Genomic DNA, 19,683 nt, shown 5'->3' with positions numbered 1-19,683 from the left:
TTAGTTTAGTTGAACAATAAAGATAGTATATTTTACATACTGCAAATATCAGTATTAAGAGGACATGCTGTTTGTTATTGTGCCGAATGCTTCTAATTGGCTACTGATCGGTTGGTGTCATATTTGGCTGATGAAAGGTTCGGAAGAACAGACACTTAATGTTAAGGCAATATGAAATATACATTACGGTAGTTGCAGCTAAAATAAAAAACAATAGTTTTTAAAAACTGAAGGACTGGCCACGTAACAAAAAGTCCAATATGTTACAGTGACAGATAAAATAATGTAATTAATCTTTTAAGTAGTGTGAATAGTCTTATTTAGCTTTAAACTGCTTGATATTGTAGCCTAGTGTTTAGTTTGTATTCGTTGGAATAATGGCAAAACTCAAGTTAATATATTGTATTAACTTTTTTTTTCTTGGACCAACAAACGCCTTAGAAAAATATTATACTGAACTAATAGGCCTTCTGAAACACATGTAAAGCTCATATTTTGCAAGCAGTGTATCCAAGTGTATATTTATTCACTTGGTGTCACTATTGTTCTTTTTCCATATATTAAATTTTATGTAAAAAATGATCAAATAAAACATATAATACATCTATGTATTGTATTACATTGTTGATGATGACATTGTCATTGTTGTTGCTGTTGTTGTTGATGAGGAGGAGGAAGATGATGCTACTGCTGAGGAGGAGGATAATGACGATGATGATGATGATGATGATGATGATGATGATAACGACCAGAAAAATCGAGATGGTTGATGTGGCGCAGGGTTAAATGCTCACGTCAGTTCCAGCGAGAAAGAAATGACGACTAATTGAGAGTAAATATGTACTTTTAGATCCCGGAAGTGGCCTGGTGTTGCATCCTGCTCAGTAAAGCGCTGGCGGGCCGTGGGAGCGCAGCTGTCAGGTGGATGAGGGAGACAATCGCTGGCTGAGCGTCACCGATCTGTTAACAGGCAGCAGACGCACTTGTGGCTGCAGCAGTTTCTGGAAAAAATGGGAAACGCTGACTCGAAACTTCACTTTAGAAAGGCAGTGATACAATTGACCACCAAAACACAGGTTTGTTTTTAGGCTGCTCTTACTTTGACTGCATTTGTTGTTTGTTCTTCTGACATTTCTTTCTTCTGGAATTTAATTTCGAGTTCCAGATGGTAGCCTACTTTTTAGTTTCTAAGAACCGTCAATTTACTTTTACATGATAAAACGTAAAATAACTACTTTAGTAATGATGGGCGGAAGCTGTTATGTATTTACTGTTTATTTAGACTTAGATTGTTTAAGTTTTAGGCTTTTAGCTGCGATTGGTGTGTTTTCTGATGCGATAGTTCTTGGTCAAAATGGGATTTGAAGACGATCACAAATAAAATGTCTTCATCTTCTAGGCAGTTCAATCGCTAAACAGACAGTTTGACATGCATACATAGTCTTCATAAATTTTAAAGTTATAAACATCCATGAGCCCCGCTTAAAGCAGATCATTTAAGGTGGACCGTTGGGTTTAACCTGAACGCGATCAACGCCATCTCGACTGCCTATATGCTTCGTCGCATATAGGCAGTGAATCGTCAATCGTCAATAATATATATATACATTTCCCAAATCCCACTTCTCCCATGCATTTCCTTAGATCACATACGGCCTCATAAAGCTGATAATGCATTAGATAATTCATGCATTAGGAAAAGACGGATTGAAGTCTGAAATTATTTGATAAAAAGGACTGCTGCTATTAAGTGTATTGTGTAATGGTTGCAGTGTATAATATACCTGCTTCATTGAAGAAGGTTGTGCCAGTTACTAGTACGTTTATCCAAAACAACCTACAGTGAATTCAAATACATCTCATTAACTAGCAGGTAGATGTGGGGCATCTTGCTTCATGGTGCCTACAGGTACGTTGCAGACATTGGGGATTGAACCCAGTACCTTTCGACTATAGGACACAACACTCCTAGCCTAAACCACATACTTACATGCAGAGACATACATAGATAAATACATACATGCATACATACAGTACATACATACATACATACATACATACATACAATGCAGAACATTTGTATTTTTTTGCACACACAACATTGTATGACGTGTGTCGCCCTGTCCTTCAGCCCGTAGAGGCATCAGACGATGCATTCTGGGACCAGTTCTGGGCCGATACAGCCATTTCCATCCAGGATGCCTTTGCTTTGGTGCCTGCAGCGGAAATCAGGGCAGTCAGAGAGGAATCTCCATCCAACCTGGCAACCCTCTGCTATAAGGTGATATAAGATTATAGTTTATGATCCCCGACAGTCAATTTAGGAATGGAGTCTTCCTCAGTTCTCTCAAATCAGACCAAATTAATTGAAAAACAAAAACTCATCCATGTTTATATTTTCCTATTTTTTATAGTATAGATTCTTTCGTCGTATTCCACTTGTAATGAAATACACATAGCTTAGAGTTAGCATGGTTTCTATAATGTGCTTTCCAACTCCAGTCTTGGCTTGTGATGGTGTAGCCAGCTTATAGAGAGTCCACCTTGGTTACAGTCAGAGCACAAAGAATGCAAGTGTGTTTGTTATTCCCAGCCTGGGGGTCTTTTTAAGGGTCAGAGAACATGTAACCGATACAAATGGCCTTTAATTGGATTGGGAGTAGAGCTGTTGGAATAAGAGGAGCAGGTGCAAGGACTAAATTGTTGAATACACTTCATTCAGTTGGACTTTAGTTTTGCTGTATTCGATACAGGTCACTGTACACCAAAGTGCAACTGAATTAACTAAACAAAACAATTAAGTTCAAATCATTTGTTCTAAAACTCGTTGGATGAATTAAGTTGGTAAATTCTGGAAAGATATTGACCTGATATTGATCTGTCTTACACACAAACATAATTCAACTTCACATGTGATTATTAAGAACCTAAAACTATCAATCTTTGGGGTTCACATTATCTTTTTTTATTGCTATAAGCTGGAGTTTCCCAATCAATAACTTTGCTGCTCTTCAAGGGAGCCTGATTTGTATATTGTAAGCGCTCAAGTAGTAGTGGTAATAAAGACCAAGGCAACCTTTTCTTATCATTAACACATGTCATTGTTGAAAGACCATAGTTAAGACCCCATTGAAACCATTCATCCTCTTCTCAATGAGACCCAATAGAATTCTCTCTTCAGCCGCCTTAACTGTGGCTCATACTGAGTGTGTGTCTGTGTGCCGCATCTCCTAGGCGGTGGAGAAGCTGGTCCAGGGAGCCGACTCGGGCTGCCCTTCAGACAAAGAGAGGCAGGTCGTCCTGAACTGCACACGCCTGCTGACCCGCATCCTACCCTACATCTTCGAGGACGCCGACTGGAGGGGCTTCTTCTGGTCCAACGTGCCCGGAGCGGGCAGAGCCGGGGTGAGATGTTCTTCTTCATTATCATCATCATCATCATCATCATCGTAATGCTATCACTTCACTTCACGTCAGCGCTGTAAAAGAGGCAGATAAACAACTAGGAGCTGGTGTGTGTAAATAAGTTGGTGGTGCAGGTGTTGTGGTTCGAGTGGCGAAAGAGTGAGAACTGCTGTTTTACTCCTGTTGCTATGGTCCCTATCCCCTATCCCTATCCATCCACTATCTTCGAAATGACCAACAACTGAGAAAATGTACGAAAACCAAAGCTACAGTCTATCATCATTCTGTTAAGTTGGTGTGTCACCACAGTTGTTATTCTGATGATGTTGAGGATGTTGAGGATGTGTAAGCTCCACTGGTGTGATCAGGACCCACTTTAGTTCTTGGATGGTCTTTTAAGGGGAAAGAAATGTGCACATAACTTACTTTTTTATTGTAAAACAGGAGGAAATACTACTTCAAATGTCTTTTATTTCTCAAAAGATTTCTTAAATCAAATAGTCATTGTCCCAATCTATGGCGCAGCCATGCAAACAGTTATCCAGAGACGGCCTCTCTGAGTTAGTTTTGAAAGTCGTACACATTGTAATTATTGATACTGTGTGCATTTTTTTGATCTTCAAATCAATCCATTATCCCCAACCACCTCAGAATGCAGCGGATAATACAAGAACCCTACCAAAACCCAAACAAACTCAAAATCTGTCAGCATCCTCTTCAGTTTCCACACATCTAAGCTGGCCTTTTAAGATGATCAGCAATCCTCAAACACTCCCTCTCCACCCCCCAGTTCCCACACCCGGCTGGGCAGTGTCTGTGTGGCCCCTGGGGAACAGGGGTCCCACTATATAGGGTGTATACATAGGGTACAACAAGGCCAGTGCAGAGGACTGGATTTCAACCTTTTTTCCTTCTCCCTCATGCTGGCTGCTGCTGGGCCACATGGTTCTCTGGTTACCTGGTCTACAGCAGAGACTGGTCCAAACACTGCCTATATTGTATCCCCCCTCTTCCCTCCCATGTTCCCCTCTTGAATTAAGCAGGTATTGAATTACTCCTAATTAAAGTGCCAGAATGAGGGGAAATGTGGAAAACTGGAATGGCAAACGGGGAATAATTTTTTCATGGGGAATCATTCGTGTTGAGATAGAGATTGAAGTATGAAATGTTTTAGCTTTGATGTGTTTTGGATATGAAACTTGTTTAACTTTTATAACGATGACGCATTGTTTATGACAGAACCAGACGAAAACCAGTTGGGTACACTACCAATTCCATTCCTGAAAAATCCATAAGTCAGAGAAATTAATAATTCCATATTTGTATTTCTCCCTTCCAGCGTTTGGACCTGGACGATGATTCGGACGACGTGAGGCCCCTGGCAGAATCACTCCTGATGGCCATCGCTGACCTGCTCTTCTGTCCGGACTTCACGGTCCGAGGCCACAAGAAGGACGGCCCGGTGAGTCCATCTGTCCTCGGCTGTCCGTCTGTCACACCGTCTGTCTGCATGGCAACCGCCACCAGCTTTTCAGAAGTGCCCCTGCTGAGTTTATTTGTTCATTTAAAGGATGCCCGTTAGCTGACCACGCTGAAGTCAGCAAGCCTGGCTGGCATCCACAGATTTGTAAAAACAAAATCATTGAGTGCAACGACATTCAGTGCCTTGAGGTCACGTTAAGACAAAATATCCTATCCGTCCAGTCAGGGATGCGGTCAAGGGGAGTAAACGTTAAACGTAGAGTAAACGTAAATAAATGTAACTCCGGAAGACAAATAACAGTAAAGATCTGCATGGTTGATATGCTGTCTGTGGAATAAGCATCACACCCACGTCTGACCCCAAGGGACAGAGCTGGGAAGCGAACCCTTCTGTGTGAGCTTGTCATTGAGATCTGCAGCAGCTGGTGAGCTCCTCTGCTGCGATTAACACCCGTGAGCAATGTTCTCTGCCCCCGTGCACAAACCCTGCCTTGTTAGGCAGACTTCCACCACAGTTAATCAGTCACTGTACACCCCCTGTGTGTGGGAGCGGCCGCCGGGCCTGTGTTTGTTAACTGGGCTGAGGAGGAGAGGGTGGCCATGTCTTAATCACGCAGAGCAAACACCTGCGTGTTGTAGTTGCTGCCGGCTCCCCGTTTGACCCAACACACAAGCACACACACACACACACACACTCACACTCACACTCACACTCACATGCACACACTCACTCACACAGGCACACACACACACACACACATAGGCACACACACAGGAACACACGGGCACACACTCACACTCAAGCAACACAGCCACCCCAAGGAAATGTCACATTCAATGAGGCATGTCATAGTGGGAGGGAAATGCCCAGTGGCTGTTATTCTTGTCCCCGTTATTGCTTCAAGGGCTTGCTAAACCTGCACTATTATACACGCACACGCGCATGCACACACACACACAGGTACACGTATCACAACCAAACAGTTAAATGTTATACCTGTAATTCAGGATTCACCCAAATGAAGGGGTGTGCTTACTGCATGGTGGTATTTGCTCTAGCTCTGCTAGAGTTCCAGTGGCACAGTATCCAAATGCTTACCGATAGCAACGCAGGAGTTATCTCTACGGAGGTGTCGCGTATGTACGTGCCAAGTCAAGTGCTCGTCACCTCCTTCATTCACATGGCGTGGGGAGCTCTCTGGAATTTTCACTATGGCAGACTTCTTCTGTACTTTATTTTTGTACTTGACACTTTGGCTTTGGATATGTTTTTTCATGTACAGCCATTTATCAATGTATTTCTGTTTGTATTCTAAGTATGTGTGTTAGCTTGTGTGTTAATGAAGAGAAATGCTGTTTATCTATTTTGAGCCACTGTGCCAGCCCTCAGTAAGTTGTTTCCCCATTACCAAGCTGTCCTGTGATGTTTGATTCTTGATAGGACATTTGACTGAATATTAAACCCAAAAAATCATATAACTTTCATTATGTACCAATTATGATAAAAAAGGGTTAGGGAGTTGCATATTCATTTCTTTCTGTTTTGTTTATTTGAAGAAATGTAAACTATGCTAATGTAGTGAATACAATGACCTGTGCAGGAGTCTGCTGAGGACATCCACTCCATGGACAGCTGTGAATACATCTGGGAGGCCGGGGTGGGCTTTGCTCAGTCCCCGCCCCTCAACTACCATCATGACCTCAACAGGTAGGCGCTCTCATTGGATAAACAGACAACCTGTTTGAGGTATTCCCCGCCCACGATCAACATTTTAAAAAAGGCCATCGGGTACACTTCTGGGAGACACTTTTTTTTTATTCATTGAGGGGCGGGGCTATATTGGTTTTCAGGCTTTCGCTGTTTCCATTCCCTACATCAGATGTATGAGGGTGTAGCCAGATCACTTGTTTGTCATAACCTGGCATCCCAAAACTGAGCGTAACACTTAACTTAGCATGCAATAGCATTCGTCCAACCCCAAAGAGGGCAATTCGAGTCCATAATTATGTACATCTTATCCTTCTTCTTAAAACCTTTCTGCATCCATTTTTGAACCTGGATCGATCCATTTCACTTTTATCATTCCTACCTCCTACATCCCATTTAATCTAAAATAAGTTGTTTTTAGACTTTGATTTTCCTTTGAAGAAACTGATGTTTCTCTCCTCACTCTGTTTGGCACTCAGGACAGAGCTGCTGAAGCTGCTGCTCACCTGTTTCTCCGAGGCCATGTACCTCTCGCCCTCCTCCTCAGACAGCAAGAACCCCTGGGTCGCCTTCTTTTGCTCCACAGACGACAGGTACCCCGGCCGCGAGCTCACCAGAAACACACTGGACGTTAACAATGTGAAGGGTTTTAAAATGGCGAAAGGGATGGAGGGCAGTCTGGTCTCTCTCTCTCTCTGGGCCCTCATAGCTTTTATACACATAAAATATGTAAACATCAGTGGCTTCAGTGTCATACATTTTTTAACAATTCTATATATATATGTGACTCATTGACCTATCTCCATTGCATTATATAACGGCATTTAGCCAACGCTTCCATCCATAAGGATTATAAATGATCCCATTTATACAGGAAATACTTTATTTCTTTATGACGTGTGTATGTGCAATCTGAAGAGATGGTTCCTCGGCCTCTTGCAGACGAAGGCTAACAAATCTGCCACACTGAAACCCCAGACCTACCTCATCTCTCTATTGCGTTTCCCGATTATCCTGCCCCGGCACACTCCTCCACTCTTAACAGCAATAGCAACATGGCGCGGCAATGTCACATTTCAACCTGAACCGTCTCCCTCCCCGCCCGACCCCCTCTCTCTCTCAGACACGCGCTGCCCCTGTTCACGTCGCTGCTCAACGTGGTGTGTGCCTACGACCCGGTGGGCTACGGCATCCCCTACAACCACCTGCTGTTCTGGGACCAGCGGGAGCAGCTGGTGGAGCTGGCCGTGCAGATCCTGGTGGTGACCCTGGAGCACGAGGTGGACCCGACCGCCGGCGGCGCCGCCCTGGACCACCTGGAGGCCCCCGGCTCCCCCTTCGCCCCCGAGGACCAGGAGGTATGTGGTGGTGGTGGTGACGATGGCTCCCCTTTGACCTTTGGCCCCCCCATGACCTTTGACCACCATTACTTGAGTTAACACCATTACTTGTCTTAACTATAACTTGCGAAAGACCGAAGTAAAATCACCGATCACCGAAAAGACCGATGATCAGAATTGTAAAATGCTTTCTTTGTTATTTTGTCTTGGCAGCCTTTGTTGTATTTCATGTACGCTACGCCGTCTAGGCTCCGCCTTATGGGCTTGTCCCGTGCGCGCACTCTCATGCACTGCACTAAGTCTTAACCGGAACCTGCGAAAGACAAAAGTAAAATCATCCCATAATCACAAAAAACATAAAAAGCAGTCTTTGTTATTTTGTCTTTGCAGCCCTCGGGACCTGAGAATCTCTTTGTGAATTACTTATCCAGGATCCACAGAGAAGAGGTAAGGCAACACGTGGCATCAGCAGAAACAATGCCCTGTGGCTAGCAGAGAGGAAACCAGGGTGTACGGGGGCCTTTGCTTTGTTTCCTCAGGACTTTGGCTTCATCCTGAAGGGCATCGCCAGGCTGCTGAACAACCCGCTGGCCCAGACCTACCTGCCCCACTCCACCAAGAAGATCCAATTTCACCAGGAACTCCTCACCCTCTTCTGGAAACTCTGTGACTTCAACAAGGTTGTGTGTGTGTGTGTGTGTGTGTGTGTGTGTGTGTGTGTGTGTGTGTGTGTGTGTGTGTGTGTGTGTGTGTGTGTGTGTGTGTGTGTGTGTGTGTGTGTGTGTGTGTGTGTGTGTGTGTGTGTGTGTGTGTGAAGATTCCATTCAGTAAAGGACATGTTTGATAACAGATGATGATGAGTTGTCGTGCATGGAAATGCATCGATCATGAGTACACTCTATTTGAGGTTTAACGTTTTTTTGTTGCGACTTCCAGTGTTTATAGTCGCTGTTTGTACTTGAAAACATACTTTCAAGTTCAAGTTGGAATCTGTGTAGTGGGTGTTAACCACCTGGAAGATGTCTTAGTGACGCATTTCAGCGTGTCGATTGTTATATTCCGAGGAAATTGAACAGCATGTTGATACAAATCCTTTGGGAATTCCGATTTCCCCATAATTTCCCCATAATTGTAGAGACAATTATGGGCATGTCAATGTATTTCTTTATGAAGTCTGCATCTGCACAGTATCGAACAACAGTTGCATTTTCTAAATTAGCTTTTTAACCATTAACATGAATAGTACAAAATGAATCAAAGAATATATCTGATTCATTTGTTGTGCTAACTGTGTGTGTGTTTGTGTCTCTGCCTGTCTGTCTGTTTGTTTTGGATATGTCAGAAATTCCTGTTCTTTGTGCTGAAAAGCAGTGATGTTTTGGATATGCTGGTCCCCATATTGTTCTATTTAAACGATGCCAGGGCCGATCAATGTGAGTCAAACTTACGCTGCGCTCTTTACCATAATGTAAGATTGTTTGTTGTTAGCCCATATACACTTGATTTTCCATATCAATGTGTGTGTGTGTGTGTGTGTGTGTGTGTGTGTGTGTGTGTGTGTGTGTGTGTGTGTGTGTGTGTGTGTGTGTGTGTGTCTTATGACCGTGTGTGCGTCTCTGTGTTTGCACGTGGTTGTGTGTGCATCTCATGGCCGTGTGTGAATGCAGCTCGCCTGGGCCTCATGCACATCGGTGTGTTCATTCTGCTGCTGCTGAGCGGAGAGAGGAACTTTGGGGTGCGGCTGAACAAGCCCTACCTGGTGCGTGTGCCTATGGACATCCCCGTGTTCACCGGCTCCCACGCCGACCTGCTCATCGTGGTGAGTGAGCCTCAGGGTTAGGAAGAGTCTGTGAGGTATGAGAGGGAAGCGATCGGGTGAACACCACTAGCGCTTTTACTTTGAAGTTATCATGGAAGTACCGGAAACCAGAATGCGACGCAAGCATTCGTTTGTCGTTCAGATTAGTTTGTCATACAATGTCCCATATCAAACATAAGGGCATATATCAATACAATATTATGAAGTAAAAACATTTTTTAGAAGTTAAATTATGGATAGATAGATGGAATTGTTTCACACAATTACAAATACAGTTTTAAGGACAATTTTCTATCATCTGAGTTTTTGAAAGGAGTCCGTCCGATTCGGTAAAGGAGCTACTGAGTTTGAGTCAAACCCTTGGTGAACTCTGCCTAGATCTTCCACAAGATCATCACCAGTGGACACCAGCGCCTTCAGCCCTTGTACGACTGCCTGCTCACAATCATAGTGAACGGTGAGTGTCCCAAAATTATAAAAAAATAATAATATATATCTCTCTCATGGGGTTGCATTCTGATGCAATTTTAATGTAAACGCATTTGTAACTGTGATCAGGTCACTGTAGGGCCATCTTTGTCATTTAAGGCTCATTGGATATCAACTGGCTGACTCGCCCCTATTGCTGTCCCCAGTTTCACCCTATCTGAAGAGCCTGTCCATGGTGGCGGCCAACAAACTGCTCCACCTTCTAGAGGCCTTCTCCACCCCCTGGTACCTCTTCACCTCGGCACAGAACCACCACCTGGTCTTCTTCCTGCTGGAGGTCTTTAACAACATCATCCAGTACCAGTTTGACGGTGAGGGCCCCAAAAGTGGGTCTTTTGTGCCATATTTAAATATTCAAAATGATTCCTGATTTGGAATTTCACAATCTTAAAATTAAACATTTTTCGATATTGTCTCCGTCTCGATCAACCGGAACATCATAACTCCTTCCAATCCTTGGCTCTCCAAAAAAAAAACATTTTAATATATATTTTTTAAATATAAAAAATCTAAAATATAAATATAAAAATATATATCAGAATTTCACAATTAGAAATTTCACCATCTTAAAACTAAACCATTTTTTCGAAATTGTCTCCATCTCAATCAACCGGAACTTCACATCTCCTTTCCCGTCCTTGGCTCTCGCAGGTAACTTCAACCTGGTGTACGCCGTCATACGCAAGCGGAGCATCTTCCACCAGCTGGCCAACCTGCCCACGGACCCAGCGGCCATCCAGAAGGCCCTGCAGCGCAACAGGAAGAGCCCCCCGGCCATCAGCCACACAGGCTCCACCGAGAGGGAGGCCATGGAGGGGTCCAGGCCCGCCGCGCCCGCCGAGCCCGGCACCCTGAAGGCCAGCCTGGAGGCCACCCCAGGTCTGTGGTTTTTACCCTGAGAATTAATCGCGTTTGTAATGAGTTGCATTTATGTAGCGTTTTTAGTGCAAGAGACTCAACATGAGGGATTGAACCCAGAACCTTTCGGGCAGGGAGTCGAACACCCTCGCCACTAGGCTATCCATGAAACAAAGATAGAAGTGTGTGTGTGTGTGTGTGTGTGTGTGTGTGTGTGTGTGTGTGTGTGTGTGTGTGTGTGTGTGTGTGTGTGTGTGTGTGTGTGTGTGTGTGTGTGTGTGTGTGTGTGTGTGTGTGTGTGTGTGTGCGCGCGCTTGCTCACCCGTAGCCATCGACAAGCTGACGGAGAAGTCCCAGGTGAGTGTGGACGGCACCATGGTGACCCTGAAGACCAGGAGCTCCACCCAGACCGCCGCAGACACCAGCGCTGTAGCGGGACCCAGCGACAGAGAGTCCAACTCTGAGCACGACCACGAGGTATTGGGGGACTGGGGGCCCCCTCGGGTGAAGGACCTCTTCCTTACTGATCCTCAAGGGGGCAGCGTACTTATTGGGGAATATAAGTTTGGTGTGAGGTCGTATGTACAAAATGACGTGATCACACTGAAAACGTACCAACGTACTCCCTCACCAAGCGTATTTTTCGGCACACTCCGCTTGTCTTAACTAATGGATTGTCTTAACTAATGGATTGTCTTAACTAATGGAGCGTTAAGCAATCAATCTGAAACCGCATTGAGTATAAAACAAGTTTGTCCTCAAATAATGTTCTCAAAATATCTTCTTCTTTGGAAGTATGCTGCCCACTTAACCCTCCAGACTCCAGAATTTTTGAAAGAAAATTTGAACCTTTCCGCCATTCTCTTCAAAGGCGGTTCACTCCGAGTCGGGGCGAAGTCGGTTGTCCAGCACGGCCTCTTCCTCCGCAGCGTGGAGGGCGACTCCCGACTGGGTACGAGACCTGCTTCCTCGCCATCCTGCAGAAGTTTCTATTTTACTTCATCGTACTTCATTGATCCCAGTGTAGTCTGTGGGCTACTCTGAACAAGCAAGACGTAACCGTCGTCCTCTCCTCACACTGGTGATCTCCAGGTGTTGTTGTGGAAATCCAAGCTGCCTCTGCAGACCATCATGCGACTGCTACAAGTACTGGTTCCCCAGGTGGAGAAGATCTGCATAGACAAGTAAGAGCCTCCCCAACCACCACCACCACTAACACCACCCAGATCCTCAACGGGTGACTTTACAAATGCTCAGTTCATTCATGCAAACAAGAAGAAATCAAAACTCGTAAGCGTTACTGAGGTCCCTTGCGTGTGTGTGTGTGTCTGTCTGTCTGTCTGTCTGTCTGTCTGTGTGATTGTCCCGTCCCTCAGGGGCCTGACCGACGAGTCTGAAATCCTAAAGTTCCTGCAGCACGGGACGCTGGTGGGCCTGCTGCCGGTGCCCCACCCCATCCTGATCAGGAAGTACCAGGCCAACGCCAGCACCACCATGTGGTTCCGCACCTACATGTGGGGGGTCATCTACCTACGGTGAGGGAGCTTTCCTTTTCTAAATATAACGATTCCTCTGGAAAGACCAAACAATCCATAGGAGAGCCCAAGACCAATACTTATACAGTCAAAGTGTTTAATTAAACGTAGCCTTCATGAGAATAGCCTTATGGACCGCACTAGAACAGTGTAGAGATCAAGCATCTAATTATCTGCATGGTCACCAGACAGATGAGAGGAAATTATGCATGGATGTACAAAGAACACGAATCAAGAAAGGATGTAATCTGCTTCCATGTGAAGACCCAAATTCAAATTGGGGAATCGGACATAAACAACATCAGTTCACCCCCCAAAAAAAAAAGAAATAGAATCATATTGTTTTAATGGCTTAAAGCTCAAAGACGGTGACTTTTGCGGGGCTGTTGCTTTTTGCTCTGTGTATTTTTGATGCAAAAATCCCATACGTATTTGCATTATATTTCGTTACTCGACATGGCGGTGCTTTTGGCTTCAGGTTCCTATGTAAATGGTTCCAGGCCACACATTAACAATTGAGATGTGTTTTGGTTGTCATCATGGTGTGTTTGTCCTCTTTTTTTTTTTTCTTATTTATCTCTGTATTTTCTCTCTGGTCTCTCGTTGCCATAGTAACGTGGATCCCCCAGTCTGGTACGACACGGACGTGAGACTCTTTGAGATTCAGAGGATCTAGCAGATCCAGAAGAGGTCAAGGAGATCGAGTGGACGTCCGAATCCTCCTCATCATCATCGGGTCAGCTATGGCGTCGTGCCACTTCCTAACGGTCTTTTAAGTGGCTCATCAAACGTACAATTTATTTTGTTTATCTGAACAAAACAAGCAACCGCTTTTTTTCTGTAGTCTATGACTACAGATAATAACTATAACAGATTTCCTTCTAGATTCCACTAGGTGTCCCGGTATCACAGAAATAGATCTAGAAACAGTTTTTCCAAGATGTGGTTCTTTAGAATGTCTAAATCTCCAGCGATATTAATAATGTTGGTAATTATTATTGAACCAGACAGCGGGTTGACACATCTGATCTTGTTATGAAGAACGAAGAACCTCCTTGCTCATTCATATTAATTTATCATTTTTTGAAGCCCTGTGTTGTTTGAACTGCTTAAAATTCTACATCCGTGGATGTATTATCACTGACAAAAGATACTTGAAATGAAAGGCAAATTATCACTGTGGAATTGTATAACAATACATCAAGGAACTCCTGTCTAGTGTTGTGTATATATCATACGTATTGTAGTCTGTCATGTTAGCTATGTTTGTATCTTTTGGATTACATGATGATGTGAATGTCCATAAATATATATATTATAAATAGATTATAATAACAAGTGTTTTGTTGATGGGAGATTTGACAATAAACACTACATATTTCACTATGGCTGATCTTGTAAAACTTTTATTTGTTTATTTACTCATATGTGATTAAATTAATATTCGTTAACCCTATTTCACAGTTCACAAGATTGAGCCAATCCCAAATTGGCCAAACCCATAGATCTCCAATTGGCCAAACTGGGGGGAAACATTTTCTGAATATCTGTACAACTAGAAAGTTAATTGAAATGGACGGCACCATTTTGATCCATACACAGAAAATACAACCTACATAGGCAGAAATAATTATGTCATGAAAAAGTAAAAATGGATCTGGAGTGAAAGTACATCAATTGTTCTGATATTAAACATTTACACACATGTACATCCTCAACGACTCATCTCACGAACCAAAAGTCTATTCTATCTAACTCTCAAACTAATGTGTCGCATTATTCTTTAAACCATTGGCTCAGCGATCAGGAACCCTCCGTCCCTGAAGCCCGTCTACAGTAGGCCACAGCCAGGGCTGTGTTAACCATATGGGCTACTGGGCCAGTGCCCAGGGCACCCCAGATAGCTAAAGTTGTTGGGCATTCGTGCATCTTGGAATCCTAAGTCTTTCTCTTTATTTAAAAGCACTTGACTACTGTTGAATAATTGAATAGCTGGACCTACATTTTGCCTCTGTATTGAGTTCTAAAACAAAGGCTAAGATAAGTGTCACTACGGCTACACCTGGCTATGGCCTCTCTCCTTCAGGCAGCGAGGAACAGCTCCATCAGTGCACCGACCGAGTGCATGCGGTAAAACACCCCGAGGGGCTGCCCCAGGTTCACCAACACAAACCAGGCGGTGAAGCCAAAGAACTTCTTGCCCAGTCCGTTCTCAAACGAGGGGTGCACTCCAAACGCCGGTATGATCCAAAGCTGGAGAACAGGAAGGAAGGAAAATGATTAGTTCCATACAAATTTATTGGAATTGTAAAGAAAAATAATATCCTGTTTGAAGCAGACACAACACAGCTGGTTTGGTTACCATGATATTGCCAAAGATGAGGAAAGCACAGATCTCTTGTGTGGCCCTCTTTGTCCAGGTGTTAGTACTATCCTCCGCTTGGCCAGCAGGGGGTGCTGGTGTTGTTGGGGTTCTCGTCAGTAAAGAGACGTCTGCCTTCCGTTCCTCCGGTGATCCCGCAGTGACCTTCTTCCTCGGCCGAAACGGCAAATGGAGCCAACATATTCACAAATCATAATACATACACGACGGCAGGCGTCACAGCTGCTTAAAGACAATCGGACAACGGCCGACGTACCTTAAAGATACTATTCCGCTCCTTTCGATTCTTGCGCGCCAGGCTCAGACTCGAGTGTCGGTGGAGCCCCTCTATGATGAAGATGTTCTGCAGCATGAGCTCCAACAAGCTTAGCAGGGCGTAGGAGAGGTCCAGGCTCCCCAGGGGGCTCAGGTCCCCCGTCTCCAGGGCCGCCACCAGAGAGAAGTAGGACAGCGCCAGTTGACCCAGGGCGGCCCCCACCAGGAGCGCCACGTCCAGGCTCCGGGTGGGGTTGTGGCCCCCCTCCACCGCCCTCCTCTCCAGCTTGTGGACCAGCATGCCCACCAGGCAGCAGGCGGACATGAGCGGCATGACGGCCAGGTGGTAGCCGTAGAAGAGGAGGAAGGCGGTGAGGCGCAGCCGGGGCCGGCCCACCCACACCTGGTAGAGGACGAAGACGGCCACCCCCGCCAGCAGCACAAACAGCCCCAGCAGGGGGCCCAGCAGCACCCCTCCCTGGTACACGACGCGCATGGTCAGCTTCTGGGCGGTGGGCTGGTGGTGCTGGTGGCCCGGCTCCATGTGGCGGCCCACGTTCTTCCACATGACGTAGAGCATGCAGCCGGCCATCAGGTAGTACTCCATGTTGAAGGGGTACAGCACCTCGTAGCCCTTCCTGAAGACCATGCAGGCCGCGCTGGCGCTGCACACACAGTGGGAGGAGTTACCCAACCCTGGGGACAAGACGGGAATAATAAGAACAGAAAAAACGTTGCATCAATGGTTGCTGTGTGTGTGTGTGTCTGTGCGTGCGTACGTTTGTGCTCGTGTGCGTGTTTGTGTTTCGCATTCTCAGATCTGCACCTGCTCTTTCGTGGTTCTCTGTACTCTCTGACAAGTTTGCGCCGCCAAAATAAAAGCTCTTCTCCTTCTCTATCTCGATCTCCTGATGGATGGTGTCCTCCGTCACGGCGTTGAGCCACAACAACAGGTCCGCACAGAGAATGACCATCAGCCCAGACCTGGAAGGGTAGGGGAGGGAGGGGGGGGAGGGATGGAGGAAAGAAGTGAGGAATGAAGGGAAGTAGGGGGGAGGGAGGGAGGGGGGGAGAAAGGAAGGAAGGAAAGAAGTGAGGGATGAAGGGAGGGAGGGAGGGAGGAAGGAAGGAAGGGGGGAGGAAGGAAAGAAGTGAGGGATAAAGGGAGGATCGGAGAAAGGAAGGTAAAAAGGAAAGAATGAACAAAGTGAGGGATGAAGGGAGGGAGGGAGGATAGAAGGAAGGAATGTAGGGATGGGGGAGAGAAGGATTGGGGGGGGGGGAGAAAGAAAGAAGGAAAGAGCAACAAAGGAAGGAAAAAGCTGGATTATTGTGTGTCATATGGGAAGACTATTAATGTTGTTAATATGAAAACAAGATGATACTGATCCCTGTACCTAGTTAGGATTTTGTGTTTGTGAATGCAGTCTTTGGAGTGAGCCCAGAGTAAATACGTCTGGAAAAAAAATAAGATAAATTCGGATTGGGGTAGGCGGTAGGCAATGCATGGAGGCAGTTAACTGCCTCATGATAAGCATGAGGAAATAGGCCAATAAATGGGCAATCGGGAAACAGTGCTGCTCACGTGATGAATTACCTGGAGCCCGAGGAAGGGAGCCTCAATAAACGGGGACAGCACCTGAGCTGGCGGCTTGCAATCGCTCATGATGATAAAATATCCCATCCTGAACAGATGCAGGAGGAGACTGAAGGCGGCGAAAAGCATCAGGACAACTGAATGGAGACAAAAATCATATTCTTAATCACTACATCTGATTGCATTTTTATAGTTTATTACAATCCAATCTGGGATTAATGAAGTACATCTTATGTTAAATATATATACTACAATACCAAAAATATTAAATAGCTCATTAATAAAGCACATCTCATGTTAACATATTACAATATTAAATGTATTAAATATCTCATTCATCACATTAATTTAGCTCAAATGTACCGATATATTCAATATTAAAAGTATAAATATCTCAAGCCATATATGGCCCAGGGCGGGGGGCTCACCAGTGACAGTCAGACCCCCGGCGTGGTGATCTTTGTGCGGGGAGATGCCGGGCTTCCTCCGGGCCCAGAGCAGATACCACATCATCCAGGCTAAACTGAAGCACATCAGCACCAGCACATACACCTCGGACTCCTGGTGGCTGATGCCCGTGGGGTTGAAAGCCCGACCGGCCACCAGGGCCGCCCCCAGCAGCACCACGTTCAGACCCACGAATCCAGAGAGCAGGCGCCTGCTGCTGGGCGCCCAGACCGGGTCCACCAGGTCCAGTTCCTGCACGTCTGCTTGGGTCCTGTGGTCAGAGTTTAGCTCCTGGTTACTTGGTTCCTCTTCTGCTATCCCCCACCGCCTCTGTGAATCCCCAGGCGTGGACCCGTTCACCTGGTCTGCCGCCATGCTGGTGCTCTTTTTGCAGTGTGTTTACTCGGTGCTTTACTTTAATCAGATCCAAGTCTTTTGCAGCATTTCCTTTAAGGTTTTCTTCGCTTTTTGGCGATTTTATCTAATGCGTTCATACGCAAATACACAGCTGCGTGAAACATTAGCTCGACACGCACTTCAAGTTGAGGCACTTTTCTCTTTTTTTCCGCCTATAGGGTTGTTTCGGTCAAGGTGTGTCACACTATTCCATTCAAATGGGCCCACACCTCTACAAACAAACCTGAGCTCAAGTAACCCGGTGCCGTTCTCATGTTTGAACGTGAACTGCGTTATCAAACAACAGTGATTAATGGCTTTATTAGCCGACAACATTTGCAGGAACTAAGTTTGAAATGTTTCCTTATCCTTACGTTTGTCCCACGCACCCTCATTAACAATGCGGATGGTAATAGGCCTAAGTGTGTGTTTGGAGGTAGTATCGGTGGAATAAGTTCTTTATAGCCTATGTCTAAACGTCTGAAACAGTCGTAGGCTCTCTTGTGGTCCCCTGAGGTCAGTGTTTGAATACAGTCTGGCTCAGATTGGCCCGCTGAGGTCAGCATATCAGCTCCTTATCTGCTGCCCACGCTGCAGATTGCCTGTTGGCTGATCTCACATCAGCTCTTATAGGAACACAGACTGGCTCAGGGAAAGAAAGTTTACATTTCGCTATGGTGAGATAGCGACATTTACTGTCGAAAGAAAATATGACATATTCAATGTATTATGACACTAAAATATTAACTTTAGCTATAGATATTCTTTACTTTTTTATTCCATGTTTATAAGAGGCCTTGACAAATCAGTCAAAATCAGTCAATCACTAAATTCATCCGAAGATCTTACTATACTGTTTGGGGCGGGCCAACATAGTGCTTTTTACTCAATTGAACTCAATTGAATTCGAAGGCCCTTAGATATTAACTTTATTGTGTTTTTAACTTTGTATTCGATTCATCCATCCGATCCACAACTCATCACAGAAAAGTGGGCGTTTACATTTCTCAAACCACGCCTCTCCTTGACAACAACACGACTTCTGCGTCCCGTAGCAACCAGCAGCCCCCCCCCCGCCCCCCTCTCTCTCTCCCTTTCTCCCAACACCGCAGTCTATCCATGGCCGTGCGGACAGCGTGCGATCTGAACCAATATGCTCAACAATAGCAACAACTCGATCCACCTCTCATGGCCTTGAAGTGAGACCGAAGACGTCGGGCCCGTAGCCCGCAGCCGCAGGGGCGCGACGCGATGAACGACCGGTACCACCGGGCGGCCCGGGACGGCTACCTGGACGTCCTGAAGGAGGCCACACGGAAGGAGCTGAACGCGCCGGATGAGGACGGAATGACCCCCACCTTATGGGCCGCCTACCACGGCAACATCGGCGCCCTGCGGCTCATCGTGGGAAGAGGGTAGGCGTTCACCACCTGTTCTCCTTTGCTCTTTTACTCTTAGTAGGCCGACGAGGTGCTTGAGAAACAAACACAGCATCGTTGTTGTGTCGGTATGGGTGTAGAGGTGATGGGACAGGCTGCGAGAGGCGCGCCGGTGCGGGAGGGTCTGAAAGTTCACGGTGCATCGTCGTATCCAAATTACAATGGGTGCTTTAAGAGGTGAAGTGAAAGTCAAGTCATGAGAAAGGTGTAAACGAAAGAATTGCAAATACACATCCGTTTATTTTGCCATTTTTCCTATTCGTCTTTCTCATTTCAACATGCCTCTCTCTAACCTTCATAAAACACATTCGTGGAATGGTGTGTGCTGGGTGGGGAGTGGGGATACATCTGGTGTAATTGCTGGTCTTGTCCCAGCATCTCTTCTAATCAGCGCTGTGTGTGGTGGTCCGCAGTGACAGCATGTATAGTTACAGCCTGATTACACAGAAAGGTCAGGGACAACTGCATAGCCTCCATAATAGTCAAATCGAATGCACACATCAAATGTGTGTGTGTGTGTGTGTGTGTGT

General features: G+C 45.5%; 3 protein-coding genes across 4 annotated transcripts in view; 2 read left to right on the top strand and 1 right to left on the bottom strand.

Annotated features, from left to right (window-relative positions):
• Positions 1–943: 943 nt before the first annotated feature.
• Positions 944–13,312, top strand: LOC311367202 (protein HID1-like; the record flags this gene model as incomplete). 2 transcript variants are annotated; one of them, XM_084486044.1, is made up of 19 exons in its annotated part: positions 944–1,076; positions 2,132–2,281; positions 3,235–3,405; positions 4,745–4,867; positions 6,492–6,595; positions 7,075–7,188; positions 7,719–7,953; positions 8,326–8,382; positions 8,475–8,615; positions 9,278–9,368; positions 9,603–9,754; positions 10,133–10,211; positions 10,390–10,554; positions 10,895–11,122; positions 11,430–11,578; positions 11,973–12,053; positions 12,194–12,285; positions 12,478–12,636; positions 13,249–13,312. In XM_084486044.1, the coding sequence occupies exons 1-19, from the start codon at positions 1,011–1,013 to the stop codon at positions 13,310–13,312; spliced, it is 2,421 nt and encodes an 806-aa protein (XP_084342170.1). In that variant the 5' UTR covers positions 944–1,010. The 2 variants fall into 2 exon arrangements, with proteins under 2 accessions (XP_084342170.1, XP_084342169.1); XM_084486043.1 differs by having other exon boundaries at positions 6,489–6,595.
• Positions 13,313–14,718: 1,406 nt separating this feature from the next.
• On the bottom strand, positions 14,719–17,693 carry LOC311366494 (proton channel OTOP3-like; the record flags this gene model as incomplete). The annotated part of the gene is made up of 7 exons (XM_084485279.1): positions 14,719–14,889; positions 14,999–15,166; positions 15,276–15,970; positions 16,101–16,258; positions 16,672–16,730; positions 16,872–17,008; positions 17,300–17,693. 7 exons carry the CDS (start codon positions 17,691–17,693, stop codon positions 14,719–14,721), a joined length of 1,782 nt encoding a protein of 593 aa, XP_084341405.1.
• Positions 17,694–18,965: 1,272 nt separating this feature from the next.
• Positions 18,966–19,683, top strand: part of LOC311366431 (pre-mRNA splicing regulator USH1G-like) — a gene marked incomplete at both ends in the record, with an annotated part of 4,710 nt that continues 3,992 nt past the window's right edge. Inside the window, one exon of the mRNA XM_084485219.1 lies at positions 18,966–19,129. Within this exon, the coding sequence (XP_084341345.1) occupies positions 18,966–19,129 (164 nt within the window). The remainder of the gene's footprint in view (positions 19,130–19,683) is intronic.

Source organism: Micromesistius poutassou (assembly GCF_964030765.1).
Source record: "Micromesistius poutassou genome assembly, chromosome: 21".
Lineage (NCBI taxonomy): Eukaryota > Metazoa > Chordata > Actinopteri > Gadiformes > Gadidae > Micromesistius > Micromesistius poutassou.
The sequence above is the reverse complement of the archived record's forward strand: the minus strand, read 5'-3'. Positions and strand labels throughout refer to the sequence as shown.